General features: G+C 39.0%; 1 protein-coding gene across 1 annotated transcript in view; it reads left to right on the top strand.

Moving 5' to 3' along the window:
- MGAM2 (maltase-glucoamylase 2 (putative)) overlaps positions 1 to 16,276 on the top strand; it is an 81,160-nt gene that overhangs the window by 43,300 nt on the left and 21,584 nt on the right. The window contains exons 26-37 of the mRNA XM_045564108.1: positions 78 to 197; positions 1,819 to 1,973; positions 3,044 to 3,212; positions 3,782 to 3,878; positions 4,333 to 4,445; positions 4,916 to 5,041; positions 6,512 to 6,640; positions 8,232 to 8,339; positions 9,738 to 9,800; positions 10,620 to 10,754; positions 12,343 to 12,427; positions 13,821 to 13,959. Coding sequence (XP_045420064.1) covers positions 78 to 197; positions 1,819 to 1,973; positions 3,044 to 3,212; positions 3,782 to 3,878; positions 4,333 to 4,445; positions 4,916 to 5,041; positions 6,512 to 6,640; positions 8,232 to 8,339; positions 9,738 to 9,800; positions 10,620 to 10,754; positions 12,343 to 12,427; positions 13,821 to 13,959 — 1,439 coding nt within the window. The remainder of the gene's footprint in view (positions 1 to 77; positions 198 to 1,818; positions 1,974 to 3,043; positions 3,213 to 3,781; positions 3,879 to 4,332; positions 4,446 to 4,915; positions 5,042 to 6,511; positions 6,641 to 8,231; positions 8,340 to 9,737; positions 9,801 to 10,619; positions 10,755 to 12,342; positions 12,428 to 13,820; positions 13,960 to 16,276) is intronic.

Below are 16,276 nucleotides of genomic sequence, written 5' to 3'. Positions count from 1 at the left end.
CTCTCCTGGAGGCCTCTGAGGTGGCACAGGCAGCAGAGTCTGCACGGGCAGCAGACGCACCCCCACTGCCACGAGAGGGTGCACTGCCCCGATCCACATCGGCAGCAGCGGCTGCTGCCTCTGATTTTCTCTCTGCAAAGATCAGCTCCCTCCAACTGCACATTACCTACCACACAGAAGACATGCTTCAGGTCAAGGTAATTCCCTATGTTGCAGATTCTGGTTCTCAGCAGGGAGTTTTAAACTTACAGCTCTGCACAGATGGAAGTCATTGAAACAGCTTTTAGTTCAAATGTCTCATTGTACAGATAAGGGGGCCGAGGGCTCTAGAGAACTAAAGGTCAGAAAGTAGACAGTAGAGCCAGGATGTGGCCTTAGAGTCACCAGGATTGTGAATTTCCTATAATGACATGTACACCAGGTCTTAAATGTCCTCAAAGAATCATCCCTTAACACTGAAGAAAATGTGTCTGCTTTGTGGTAAACTCGTATGAGAGGCATAGACTTATTTCCAATATTAGAATTATTTCTCTAGCAGTAGTTCTCAGATTTTAGCATGCATCATAATCACCTGCAGGTCTTGTTAAAATTCAGATTTCTGGGCCTCATGCCCAGGGTTTTCAATTCAGCAGGTCTGGGCTGGGGCCAGCCTGAGAGTTTAGCATGCAGCAGTTCTAACAAGTTCCCAGGTGATGCTGATTCTGCAGGTCAAGGGGTTGCACTTTGCGAACCACTGCTCTGCCTGGACTACTAGAAAGACAATGTGGGCCACTTATGTTTTCTAGTATGGGTATTTTAAAAAATGCTTTTGAAAAAGCTCTAGAGAAATTAATTTTAATAACATTTTATTTCACTAATATGCTAAAATATTATCATTTCACTTTGAAATCAAAATTTAATGGAGGTGTCTTGCAATCTTTTAGTCATACTAAATCTTTAAAATCTGATGTAAATTTTGTGGTTAGAGTGAATCTCAATTCAAACTAGCGCTCATTGGCACTCAGTGTCCACATGTGGCTTGTAGGCACCACCTTGGGCAGCTTAGCTCCAAACATTGTTTTCCACGCTTTGACGTATCACGAATCACCTAGGCATCTTGTGAAAATGCAAGTTTTGATTCAGAAAGTCCAGACTAGGGCCTGAGAATCTGCATTCCTAACAAGCTCCCTGGTAGTGCTGCTGCTTTGGGTCTGAGAAATACAATTTTGAGAAGCAGGGCTTTAGAAAACCCTCACCTAAGCACAAGGTGGGCTGATAATATGAGAAAGAGGGTGGTTGCTCATAATGGTGATACTTCTTGTCCTTGCATAACCTTTTTCACTCCTTTCATTTTTCCCACATGTCAATCTTATTAGTTAAGTAGGAACGAGGGGTGGGTAACAAAGAGAAACCTTAGGAACGGAAAGGCTGTGCAACATCTGGAAACTCAAGCAGTACGGAGATCTCAGAGCCCATATAAAAACTCAGTTCTCTAATTCCTAGCTTACACACTGTCACACAATCTTACAGAGTTCCATGCACAGACATGTTCACATGCCACACACTCTATCCATGAGATTCTATACCTTTCGATCACAAGTTCCTTAGAGGAAGGGCCCTCCCTGGCTTCAAATGGATTTCACTGAGGGATTTTTGAGATGCAGGGTCTGTATTGGGTACAGTGAGTAGGCAGGCCATGTCTATTTGTTCTGGGATATTTGATGCTTCCTAGTATAATACAAACTGACCACAAAACATGAGGACTGAATTACGGGGGCTGGCATGAGGGGTTTTAGGTCTGAGATGCCCTCAGAAAGTTTTCTTCTCTCTCCTTGCCAGATCTATGACACCACTAATGAAAGGTATGAGGTCCCAGTACCTCTGAACACCCCTTCCTCACCAGTTGACCACCCTGAAAACTGTCTGTATGATGTTATAATGCAGAACAATCCATTTGGAATCCAGATTCAACGCAAAAGCTCTGGCACTGTGATGTAAGTACTATTTATTTGGTTCTCATTAGAGTGCTTCCAGATTTTATTACAGTGGTTCTAATTAATTAAAGTGAAATATTAATCTCAGAGACTCTAAGTAAATAAGTATGTGTTTGTTAAAGAGTATATCTATTTCCCCCTATTTCAATGGGGAATTTTTTTTTATTAGTCATTGACTCAATAAGAACAATTAATTAAGATTAAAAAACTAATTAAGTGTTGTTTGATTTCAGAGAAAGAAAAATACATGCTCTACTCATTGTTCTTGAGTAGAACAGAAACCTCTATTTAATAACAGATAACCCAAGATATAAATCACTTCCATATTATGCTTCATTAAGAAATAATAACTAAAGAGGCAGGAGAGAGAAGCAAAGATGAATGAGAGGGAAAAGCGTTCTTGCAGTTTTTGCTTCTGTTGGCAACCAAAAGACTTAAAGCCTTTTCACAAAGTTAGGCATGAAAGGAATTGTCATCTCTCATCATTTGTCCTGATGCTGACTGGAATGAAATGAAGGTTTTCTGGATTTTGCCTGGGATGATTTTCCCCATCCTAGTAGAAGCTGTCACCTGTGTGTGTACACATGTGCCTTCCTGTGTGTGGATGGCTTCTGGTCTCTTTGACTATATGTCTGATTTTCTCTCTCTTGCTCTTTTTGGTAAGAAGTTCTTTGGCCAATCTAGAGAAGTTGTTCCATGAGTTTCATACTTTTCTTTTGGAAAATTTGCTTAGATTCTATTCATTTATTCATACCTTTATTCAAGCCGATATGCCAGGACTGAGATCTAGAAATAAAGAGATGAATGAGGCATAGTCTTTTCCCTCAAGGAGCCCATGATCCAGAAAAGAAGCTCTCATTCTTGTAACCCACAGAATAAAAATGCAAACCTAGAACCTTGGTACTAGCCATGGCCGTTGTTATGACCTGGGCCATTTCATAGTATTTGGACCTGGATCCAGATGTGCATCAATTCAGGAGGCTTCTGAGTCAACTAGATATTCACAGCGTATTCCACGTTTGCTCTGGCCAATGATCTCCCGCTCAGCACGGTCTGTCTCTGTGTTGCAGCTGGGACTCACAGCTCCCTGGCTTCACCTTCAACGACATGTTCCTCTCCATCTCCACTCGCCTCCCCTCTCAGTACGTCTATGGCTTTGGGGAAACTGAGCACACAGCTTTCAGAAGAAACATGAGCTGGAACATGTGGGGAATGTTTGCTCGTGATGAGCCACCAGCGGTGAGGACAGAGGAATAAGATTAATTTCTCTCAATGTGCATCTGGTTTAATCGTTATGCCCGTAGATGGTGCCCTGTTCACCAGCTTCATCTTATGTTGATAGTTCTGCTTTCTATTGTAGTAGCCCACACATCACACTCTTTTTGTCTTTAAAAGGTATATATATATTTTTCCTGTCAACTATGGATGTTATTTATTTCACAAACTTTTATTTAACATATTGTACATGTCAGGCACATTGCTAAGTGCTTAGCTACAAATTTAATAAGACACTTACAGGCTTAGAGACTGAGAGAAAAAGATGCAGAAATAATGCTAGCACAGTAGAATCACTGAATTGTGTGATATTCATAATATATAATAGAATTGTGCAATAATAAACAATACAAACACAGAGAGGGGAGGACACAGCTTTTTACTTGGGGTGGAGAGGAGGGTAAAAAAGCCTCTACAAAGCAAGTGACATTGAGTTGAATCTTTAATGCTGAGTAAGAGTTTGCTGTTTGGGTTATGATGTGGAAACAACTTCTTGGATTTTCTCTTTTTTATTATACTCATGACTCTCCCAGTACAAGAAGAACTCCTACGGTGTCCACCCCTACTACATGGCACTGGAGGAGGATGGCAGTGCCCATGGGGTGCTCTTGCTGAACAGCAATGCCATGGGTAAGACAGGCACATCCCCATGCACCACCACCAACAGTTGTGACCATGCTGTTGGGATCTGGGCTATCAACAGAAATGGAGACATTCAGGGGCAAGGAAAACAGGACAAATAAAAATGATTTTCCATTTATTCATCCATTTATTCAAGATTTATTAAGAGCTCTAGACCAGATATTAGGTGTAAAGTTTTGACTAACCATGGTCCTTGCTCTTGTGTAGCCTCCTTTTACTGTGACACTCTGGCTCCTTTTCGCAGAGTAATGTAAGTTGTTGAAGTTGCATATTATGTTTGGGATACCTGCAAAGCCATCTCTGATTCTCCTGGTTAAGAGCAGACTTTATAGAGGAGGCAGGCATTAAAGAAAGAGTGAAAATAGCAAATTTTAGGGCAGATTCCCTATCTGGGTGATTTATATTTCCAAGGATGCTCCTCATCTGCTTTGTCTTCTTACAGATGTATCATTACAGCCCACTCCTGCCCTGACATACCGTACTATAGGAGGGATTTTGGACTTTTATGTGGTTTTGGGACCAACTCCTGAACTTGTAACACAGCAATACACCAAGGTTGGAAGCCATTCTAGCTATTGATAAATCACCAAATATTTATTGGGTATTATCACATTATTAACACTGAGATAGGCCACTTTTTCACTCAGAGTGTTCCCACTAGATTATTGCTATCTTTCCTGAAAGTCAGATGTTAGTGTTATGGGCTATAAAGGCATATTTATATCCCATGTGTCTCTTGGTTGCTAAATAGCCTATCTAAGAATCTCTCTAATCAATAATAACCACTAAGTTTTCAGGTTTCCTAGAATGGAAGCTCTGGAATATAGAAAAACTTCAATTAAAAATGTTTGTGTAATTCTTCATGGCCATAGTCATTCCATGTTTATTGGACTTTTTATTTTTCTTGTGTGAGGCCTCTTAGATCAGACAGTACTCAGTGGAAATGCTCAGTTGATTCATGTATAAGTCAACCATCTTTTATTCCCTAAAAAGTCTACCTGGATTTATTTTTCTTTTTATTCTAGTTGATTGGTCGGCCAGCGATGATTCCATACTGGGCCTTGGGATTCCAGCTGAGTCGCTATGGATACCAGAATGATACTGAAATCTCCGATTTGTATGATGCAATGGTGGCAGCCCAGATTCCCTATGTACGAAACTCTTACTCAGCCTGTGGTCTAATTAGTTATAGAAATTTGTGGCTAGTTACGTATCAAAAACAGCTTCATAGAAATTAATGCTATGACTACTTTGGTATAAAAAAAAAGTGGCTGTGGAGCTAGTCCTATGCAGAGAACATTGCTTCTTAAACGTATTTCATGCTACCTTTTAAAATCAAGGTTCAAAATTGAGAGTTGCATAAATCCTTCAGCAGTTAGTGGTGTGATTGGAGGATATTGGCACTCACTGCCTCTTGTCCGGAATATCCTACAGTAGCCATGGCTGGGTTAAGCCATGACTCTGGGGACTTATAAGTGGGGACCTTGGAGAGATGCATATGAGGTGACAATATGAAAGAAAGCAGTTAAAATCAAGCCTTCACTTTCTTTAAAACATACATATGCATATCCTACAGTGACAACCTAGTCCCCCAGAAAAGCCCAGAGAAGTGTAGTCAATTGCTGTCAACTAGCAGAATTCCACAAACAGCATGCTCTTTCTCTTCTTATAAGTGTTTTTCATCACTCATTCTCTTTCTCTGCTTTCAATTCACCTCCTGAAATTTTGGAGGACAATTAATGATTGGAAGATGAGAATAAAATAAAGTGCTATGATAGTCTCATCAAAGATAATTTGACATATACAACCAGGCTTTTTTCTTTTTATATACTGTTATTAAATAGAAATTAGAAAATACAGGAAAATTATAAGAAAAAAATTCATAGGTATACCTTATCAAGTCAATGTTAATAACATGCTGGTTCATTCTTTTCCAAGCTTTGGCTCATTTGCAAGACTCTGGCTTACTCACAAGTCTCTGTTTCTACAAACAAGTTTTACCTAGAGTCTTAAGGCAATCCAGGTGATTATCACCTTTGGATTAAGGCGTCTTTCTTTTTTCAAGTGAATACTAACCACTTTAGCTATCATTCAACAATCATGGACTGAGTAAGTTTCATGTACAGAAACCTGGGTTGGTATGTGTATAGAGACACAGACATTCTAGAAAGCTATAAAATAACATAGTTCTAAATTTGAATAAATTCAGTCAGGTTTATTGCAGGGAGAAAAACAGATATACAATCTCTTTCGTTTCTTAGAGAAGTCCCACTTGCTGCTACCTTTGAACACTTCAATTAGCAATTTGTTTGATAGGCTCACCGAGTTTGAGATCTGAAGAGTAGAAAAGACATGAAGTGAGGAAAGAAAAGAGGGAGAGAGTTGCATCTGGGGAAACAGAAGGAGAAGGAGTGGGCATAGGTAAGCTGCCTCCAGGAATCAGAAGGCGATTTCAGTCAGCAGAATTGAAAAGTGGGTGTAGGGGAGTAATGACATGAGGAAGTCAGTGGGGCCTGGGCTTGGGGCCAGCAAGCAGCAGGGTCTGGGCATGGCAGAGCAGTCAGTGTGCCCTGGGGGTCTCTGCTGTGGGACCCCAGCATCTTGCTTGTTCCTTCCTGTAGGATGTCCAGCATGTAGACATCGATTACATGGACCGGAAGCTGGACTTCACCCTCAGCTCCAGCTTCCAAAACCTCAGTCTCCTGATTGAGCAAATGAAGACAAATGGCATGAGATTTATTCTCATTCTGGTAAGTTGGAGACAGATTAGATCTCGTTTTCTGTTTCTGTGTTCACAATTCAAAAATAATATTGGGGGAAACTGGATGAAGGGTATAAAAGCCTCCTGGTATAATTTTTCAACTTCCTGTGAATGTCTAATTTTTAAAAAGTTTTTAAAAGCAAATAAAGAAGGAAAGAACAAATGAAAAAAAACATGGCTTTAAGAAGATGATACTTTGTAATGTTTGTTTTTCATAACTGAGTGTCACTGGGATGTCATTTATTATTACTGGTCTCTTGGTAGAGTTAGCACAACTGTGGACTGGAACACTGAATATAGCCAAAAAAAAAAAAAGCCTCATTGTCTCAGCCTATGCCTCAGAAGGAATAGCTGTATCTTAGTCTCATCTTTACCTTATGGAGTTCAAAAATCTCTTATGTTGTTTTATCACTCAGCAATGGTGATGTTCAGGGGACTTATTTCTCCTTAACTAAACTTACAAACAACTGAGTTAAGATTCAGAATACCAATTTATTATTTTACATTGAAAGTCATATCTTGATGAATACAGAAGTAGTTAATGTAAGGCTAGTGGTAGATACCTACAACTAGCCTTACAGTTACCAGCAAATGATCCTCCCTTCCAGCTTCCAAAAATTAAAGCATTATTTACCGACTTTTGCTCATTCATTAAGTCACTCAAATATTTATTGAACAGTGTCTATTTCAAAATTACTGTTCTAGAAGCTATATGTATGTGTATGTGCATGTGTATTCTAGATTAGTAAATAAGATGATATCCTTTTTGTTATAAGGCTTTTATTCTAGTGGAGGGAGACAGCCAACAATTAAATATTTAAAAAGATAATTTGAGAGATGATTTATATGGCACCTGTGAAACAGCATAATATTATACAGAATAACTGGGGCAGGAACAAGATGGAGTAGACAGGGAAGGGCACTTTAGATAGACACATTGGGCCACAGAATAAAGAAGTTTCATGTTTTTTAGAAATATTGCTATTATACTCTGGAAACACAATAAATTGGCTCTCTCTGCTTGAGGGCAATGTCTTGTTAACCTGGTTTATCTCTAAGAGTTGTTTTCAAACATTAGCACACTTTTTTTTTCTCAAGAATTTTATGGAGGAACACCAATATATTCTTTTACCTCTCAACTCTTTTTTCCTTATAGATTTCTATGTCACTGGAAAAATCACTCATGTCAAGTCGTATTTTAATTTCCACAAGATGTTTTTTTATTTTATTAGTTATAACTTTGGGTGTTTACTTTCTACACTATAGAAAAACTCCTTCACTTATTGACGTAGAGTCTCACACCCTTTGAAAGAGATTTTCGTTCATAAGGGTTGTATATCTTACTTCCACAGGAGGGTACCTGTGGCACCTTCCCATTTCAATTAGCTATGGTTATATACCTAGTAGACATAAGGCAAATTATCAATGGGCTTTTATTTTGTTTAGTTTTATTTTTTGGTATTGAGGTTCACCATTTTTTTTTTTGCACTATTACTTTTTTTGCACTATTACATTTTTGGAGAGAATTTTTCTTGGTGATGTTTTTCTCATGTTTGCTGTTTTAAACACCTTCACTGCAGGACCCAGCCATTTCTGGTAATGAGACACAGTACCTCCCATTCATTAGAGGACAAGAAAACGATGTGTTCATCAAATGGCCTGACACCGATGACATTGTCTGGGGAAAGGTAAGGCTTGGGGAAGGTGCCTATAATTAATCAGCATCACAATGTCTTGATTAAAAGAAGCTCTCAATAAATCTTGGAAAAATATATTGTGCAATTAGTAAATTATGAATGAGTAGTCATCTGTCTGATGCTGATTAGGTCAATAAACATTAATAATATCAAGGTTACAAGTCTAATCCTCTAAAATATTATTGAGTGCTGTTTTATTGCCTGGAAATATTCTGATGGCCACACGCTTTATGTATTCCAGCTGGTCATTGAACAAACATTAAGAATCCCTTTGAGAATGACTCTGCAATTTGTCTCCCAGCACCCACACTCAAAGTATGCATTCATCTTTGACCTGTGATGCTTAACTTGCCTCTTTATCTAAATAAATCACTAAGTCCTATAGATTCTCCTCTTTCTCTTGTCTCCTTTAATTCCTTTTTTATGTCTTCAATTCTCATCCTCATATGTCTGATTTACAGCAATAGCATTTTAGGTGGACTTCCTGACTCCAGCTGGTCATAGCTCATACCCTAGATTCAAATTCTGTTCCTTATACTATGCTACTTCCTATTGCTCTGGGTGCATGCTGTGCTCACTTTGAATATTGCCTTCTCAGCTTACCCAGGTGATATCTTCATTTCAAGATCAACTCAAATTTTCCCTCTTACAAAGCATTTGATAACATTTTAGGGGTCCCTATCATTCCCTTTCTGTATCATTGCCCTTAAAGAGTATAACATACGATATAGCACTTAAGTAAGTACCATCTGTGAACACTTAGGGAAAAAAGCACTATTTCTTACATAAATCTCAGTAGATACAGATCCTAGAAGAATGCCTATCATATAGGAAGGGCTCAATAAGTGTTTGCTGATTGAATTAATTAAGCAATGTATATAATAGATGTTCTGCTAGTTACAGGTAAAATTGGTTGATACTATGGATTTTTTTTAATGCTATGTATGCTTGGGGTCTCCAGTAAGACATGATAGTGCTTCACAGTATTGAGGTTAAGTTTATGGGTTGTGGAGGGAATTCAATCTTATCTCTTTAGAGTCACACTTCACATTTATTATTTATAAAAGAATTTTTATAGGTCTATGACAAGCAGATCAGAGAGCTAAGTAATCATTTGAAAGTTGATTGTTCAGAGGATATGTTTATAACAAATTTAGTTAATTATTAAGTTCAAAAATAAAACTTTGAAAGCTTATGAAATGAATCAAGAGACCTCAGCCTACTTTCACCTAACGTAATTTCATATACTCAGCCTTTACAATTTAATTCATGGCAAAGAACCCCAAGCATTTGATGGGGAAGCATGTCATTAGAGTTTAACATGTGAAACATCTCATGGTCTATATGCAATGATTTTTAAAGGTGTTCATTTTTCTTCTTTTTCTCTAGGTTTGGCCAGAGCTACCTGATGTAATTGTGAAAGGATCCCTTGACCATGAAACTCAGGTTGAGGTACAGTTGTTCATAGATTTTTTTTTGTCAACATTGCCCTAAACATCTGGATATTTATGTGTTTTATCCTGATGGATAAGGAGCTTACCCTTTAGTTAAGTAGATCTAACTTGAATGTGCTTGTCCGCTGGTAGTTTCTTGGGAGAAAGAGATCTCCCAGTAGAAAACTCCAACAAACAGCTAAAATGGAAATGTATAAATTGTCAATGAAATCCCCTTACATGTGTGCTTTTAGTGGGCTGTAATTTGTTTGATTCTAACGTTGTTTGAAAAATAATGAACCAAAGTCTAGAGTATTTTCACTAGAGGGATATCCATTATGAACAAACTGGACTTTAATAAATTACCTACACATAAAAGAAAATGCAGATCAGTTGGTGGGAGGAATGGTCTTAATCTCGGCCTGGGCACCTACATCCCCTCCACTCTGGAGCTCACCTGTCCCTGAATAATGGGTCCTCCTTCATTTCATTGGGCCAGTCTAGGAAAAGCATTGGCATCACTAAAGTTCAATTGTTTAGACACTGACTGTTAATTTTCCAGGTCCCATGATGACTAAATGTCTAGTCATAAGATAAATCCTTATTTAAAAGAGGCTTTAAAGCTAGCTAACAGTCTTCTAAGAAAATGGAGAATGAAACCAGCCTTCCCCAATCTCTGAGTCCACTGTAAACTCAGTGCAGCTGCAGCAGATCTGAGGTGCGATCAGAGACTGGGCTGGGCAGGCACAAATCTCTGCTCATCTCGCCTTTCTGGTGCTGACTCCCCTTCCTGGATGGGCGGAGACCCCACCATGAAAAGCATGTGTTACTCTTGCAGCTGTACAGGGCCTACGTTGCTTTCCCTGACTTCTTGCGTAATAGCACAGCTGCGTGGTGGAAGACAGAGATACAAGAGCTCTATGAAAACCCTCGAGAGCCAGAGAAGAGCTTGAAGTTTGACGGATTGTGGATTGTAAGTGCCCTCTTGATTGTTTTTCTTTGGAAAGGTCAGCAGTCAAAACACAGGGAGGCCATGGAGAGACCAGCAAAGCAGAGAGATAAAACTGGAGGGATGAAATGGAGAGATGTCATTAGAGAATCTAGGTGCTGGGAGAAGCAGAGATTATTGCTGATCTGCCCAGGGTCATACTGCCTGGTAGAACCTGGAGCTTGTGGAGGCTGGACATGTCAAAGCAAGAGGGAAAGGGAGAAATATCCTGGCTTATCTGATTTCCCACCCTATCTCTTGCCAGCACTCCCATTGGCCAGATAGATCTGGAAGCCAAAGATAAGGGAGCCTGAGACCCCTCCTGTGGCACAGGGCAGGACTAGGGGCGGGTGAGGTGTGAAGCTGAGAGCAAGTAGACACTCACCACAGTGCTGGTGCAGACTGCTCTGAGGGAATGACTTAAAAGGCCTGTTCAGATGTTTGTCAGACACATCTTTTGGCCGTAACAGTAGGGCTTCCTGAAATGTCTCTAGGACGTGTGTCCAAGGGCTCCTCTATTTGTGTTTTTTTTCTAGGGATGGGGAAAAAATCAGTGTCCTGATTTCCTTTCTCACTGTCTAGTGGCCTGAAAACCTAAGCAAGCTCTGGGCCAGCTCTGAAGAGCTGCTCAGGTCTGGGCCAGGCCAGAAGAAGCCTGTAATTTACCCAGAGACAAACCTATAAGCCCACTGGCGGCCCTGAGGCCTCCCTGGCCATTGGCACTTTCGGGATAGATAGGCACAGAGTGGACGTATTAGGACACAAATCAACCCAAACACGCAAATCAGACAGTGAAAAGATGTGGGTAGAATTGAGGAATGACAGATACTGATAGCTCTGGGGTATTTTTCCCAATGGAGGCAAAGCTATAGCTGGGTAATTCAAAATAATGAATATTTCCTGAAATGCTTGCCTTTGCCTTTAGTCTGTCCTATTTAAGATAGGCTAACATACAAAATTTTACCTTTTCTATTGATAAAGTAGGCAATGAATATTCTATCAGAAGCCCCTACTTCTTGCATTTAAGTAATAAATTCCCCAAAGCATGATTTTATTTCCAGGCTTGTTTCTGAGTTATGTTCAACTTTTCAGAAACACATCTATGGCAGAGAGTGAGATACTTCTTGTGTTTAGTCTCTGCTGATATCAGAATTAGTCCCCACTGTTGGACTAAGGAACATAGGGGAAGATAATAGTAACCACTGCTGCAGATGAACAGTGAATAATTCATGCCTAGAAAAAGAAAGATGGGCTTCTTGTGTCGGGGAGATGAACCAAGAGATTTTCTTAGGTCCTGGATCTAGTATTATCTCAATATCTTTGCTGCTATAAAACAATTCTCATAAATTTAAAAATGCCAAATAAGTTGGAAGGAATGTAACACTCCTCTTAAGCCAACACAAATTCTTAGGTCCATTTGGGTCAATGCCAGGAATTAAACAGAGTAAATCATGCCACCAACTGAGGTGAGGTTTCAATATGTCACAGTTATCTCCCAGAGTTTAGTGTCCTCCGTAGCAAAGACCGTACTGCCCCTGACATGACGGAATCTTTTTTTGCTAACTCATTTCAGGATATGAATGAGCCATCAAACTTTGTGAACGGATCTGTCAGAGGCTGCAGTGATGAAATTCTTAATAACCCACCCTATGTGCCATGTATGTAAAATGGTTACTGTATCAAATTACTTCCCTGCTGAAAGACCCTGAAAGTTTTCCTCTTACTATTAAAGTGAAGCCTAATTTTGGAGATAGAACACACTCTCAAACATGACATAAAATCCCAAATAGAATAACCTTGAATAAATGCAGATAAATAAATTACTAATCAAGCTCAGAAATAATGACATGATGTGGTATGAAAGAAACTAAACAATGCGTGGTATATTTGATTACACTGATAACTATGAACTGATTGCATTTTAAATAAACCTCTACACACACAGAGTGAGAGAGAGAGAGAGAGAGATTCTTTTTTCATCCTGATTAGAAAATGAAAATCTAGTTCCTGAACCCTCTCTGCCTATGTTCATAGACACTTCATCACTTCATGAAGGATGCTCCTTGGTTATACTGTGGTGCAAACAAGAATAGGATGCTGGGATCAAAGGGATATGAGAAAGTTGAATTTTCTCAGCTTACAGAAGACCAAGGAAGGAAGTGACTGAGTTCCTAAAAGCACTGTAGTAGTAATTTGTGGGACAGAATCTAGAATCCAAGTTTCTTGATGTCTATGCCACTGCTACATTGCTCATTGCTCACTAAATCATTCATTCATTCATTATGTTCCCCTTCCTTCCATAATTTAATACAGATGGTCCCCAACTTATAATGGTCTGACTTAGGACTTTTCAGTTTTACAATGGTGTAAAAGCGATATACATTCAGGAGAGACTACACTTCAAGTACCCATATAATCATTCTATTTTTCACTTTTACTATAGTGTTCAATAAATTACATGAAATATTAAACACTTTAGTATAAAATAGGCTTTGTGTTAGATGATTTTGCCTAACTGTAGGCTAATGTAAGTGTTCTGAGAACATTTAAAGTAGGCTACGTATATCTAATTCATTTTCAACTTGCAACAGTTTCAACTTATGATGGGTTTATTGGGCTGTAACCCCATTATAAATTGTGGAGCATCTGTATTTATGTGTCAGGCAATTGCTGACAAATCAGAAAGATTTAGAGACACTAATACAAAATAGAGTGAAACAAGATTTATTCCCTTGAGAATATTACCATCTAGTGGAAGGAACACTCCTAACAATGAAGGAGTTTATTATGTTGACAAGTGAGCTATGCCAGCATTCTAGCAATTAAGTCAGGTGACAGCAAAAAGAAGGGAGCTGCTTTCCCCAGCTCCATACTCTGTCCTTGCCTTTTATTAATTATAAAGTCACAGGATGTTGATTTTGTAGACTAAAAACTGGACCTGTTACTAGTAACAAAGTTGTTGATTAAAATGGAGAAATACCAAAATGATGGACATTGCTAGTGAATGTGCAAATCATGTTGTTTAGGAAACAACTCAACCTTTCCCCACAGATTTAGAGTCCTGGGACAGTGGCCTGAGCAGCAAGACCCTGTGCATGGAGAGCCAGCAGATCCTGCCAGACGGCTCCTCAGTGCAGCACTACAACGTGCACAGCCTGTACGGGTGGTCCCAGACCAGACCCACGTACGAGTGAGTATGTTTTCGTCACTGGCAGCAAGGATAATTTTCCACATTATTTTTGTATTTGTATTGAGCATGTGTTTACACGATACCAGTTAAATGGATGAATGTCAAAATATCAGGCTCGGTTGCCCAAGCAACCACAACACCTCTGAGTGCATCTATGAAGCAGGTTGCTAAATTCACCTATTTAAAGTGAGCGGTTAGGTGGTGTTTAGTATATTCAGAGTTGTGTAGCCTTCACTAAAATAAAATTTTGGAACATTTTCTATGCACCCAAAGGAAAACCTTTACCCATTAGCAGTCATTCCCACCTTGCACCTACCCCCTGAGCCCCAGCCATCACTAATACTTTCTGTCTATACGGATTATCTTTTCTCGACATCTCATATGAATGGAATCACATACTGTATGTTCTTCTGTGTCTGGCTTCTTTCACTTGACATAATGTTTTCAAGGTTTATTTATGTTGTAGCATATACTGGTACTTCATTTCTTTTTACTAGCAGATAATATTCCATTGTGTGTGTGTGTGTGTGTGTGTGTGTGTGTGTGTGTGTGTAGACACACACACACACTATATTTTGTTTATTCATCCATCAGTTAGTGAACATTTAGTTTGTTTCCATTTTTGGGCTATTGTGAATAGTAATGCTATGAGCAATGATGTGCAGGATTTTGAGAGGACGTATGTTTCCTTTCTCTTGAATATATGTCCAGGAGTGGAACTTCTGAGCCATATAGCAACTGTGTGTTTAATATTTTGAAGAGATGTCAAACTGCTTTCTAAAGAGGCTGTTCATTTTACATTCTCACCAGCAATGTATGAAGGCTACAATTCCTTTACATCCTTGCCAACACTTGGTGTTGTTCATCTTTTTTATTCTAGACATTCTAATGGGTATGAAGTGATATCTAATTGTTGTTTTGACTTTATTTCTCTAATAACTACTGCTGTTGAGCATCTTTTCATATGCTTACTGGCCATTTGTATATCTTCTGCAGAAAAGTCTATTCAAATCCCTTACTCATCTCTAACAGAGCTATTTGTCTTTTCATTATTAAGTTGTAAGAATTCTTTATACATTCTGAACACAAGTCTGTCGTGATATATTTGATTTGCAAATATTTTCTCTTATTCTGTAGACTATCTTTTCATTTTCATGATACCTTTTGAAGCGCAATTATTTTTTAATTTTTATGAGGCCTTGTTTATTTATTTACTTACTTAACTTTCCAGCCAAGCTCTCGTTTGCCCCAATTCAAATCACAGCCTTAGCATCTTTGATGTTGCCAGCACATTGCCATTATTTTGGTAGTTCCCTGGAGATGGAGATTTTTTGTTTTCTTACTCTCTGTTGAGTTGAGCTCTGAATCAAATCTAAAGGCCACAACACCCTCGAAATGGAGATTTTCTAGGCAACTGGAAGTTAAACACAATGCTTACTGTGTTCTGGGGATGGTGCTTTAATAGAGTTCCAAAGAGGTTAGATCTCTCAGTTTGCTGCAAGGCTGCTGGCTTTGGTTACTGTGATGCTGAGCTGGGGATGAGAGAGGTTGGACCCAGACCCAAGTTAAAATGCCACAGACTTCAGCATTTTGCCCCATTTTTGTAGTTTCTCTTGGACAGATGACTTTCAATTCTTTCTAAAGCTGGTTAATTTCTAGAGTTCTAAAATGGTTGATTTATTTGTTTTGCCCATATTTTCATCATTTTAATAGGAAAGCAAGTTCATAGATGTCTTCATTCTACCATTCCAAAAGTTTCCGTGGTTCTGATTTGAACATAATTATTTATTAGTTTTAAGTTAGATTTTTTTTGGACATTCTCTTATTAAAAAAACAATAAAACTTTAGGTACCTATTATGTGCAAGAACGTCCTCTGGGGTCTAAGTGTGACAGTAGTGATTTGGCTACCATTTTCCAGAGTCTCAAAGACATTTCAGATTGGTTCTTTTACTTCTCCCCAGGACAGAGTGTGATCTCCATTCATGTGCCCATTTCTGCTCAGAGTATCTGAGCTTTCTGCCTTCTGTTCCCAGGGTTTGTGAGAATCCCAGACTGTCTGATTTTGGGTTATCTACAGGTGATGGGGCAAAGTGGTATTCCATGCTCAGGGACAACATGGTCTTCCTTGGTCTTCTTAACAGAAAAGCTTCTTCTCTTCCCCACTTTGTTTACATCTTCATCTCTCAGTTGCTCTTTCGCAGTTCTGCTTGCTTCATCCAGCTCAAGGCTTTTCTGACCAGGTGAAACTGGTTCCCCAAGGAAACATCCATGTCTATATACTCAACACACAGATGTTTTATAGCCTCAGACGTAACC

Source organism: Lemur catta, chromosome 11 (genome assembly GCF_020740605.2).
Source record: "Lemur catta isolate mLemCat1 chromosome 11, mLemCat1.pri, whole genome shotgun sequence".
Taxonomy (NCBI): Eukaryota; Metazoa; Chordata; class Mammalia; order Primates; family Lemuridae; genus Lemur; species Lemur catta.
The sequence above is the reverse complement of the archived record's forward strand: the minus strand, read 5'-3'. Positions and strand labels throughout refer to the sequence as shown.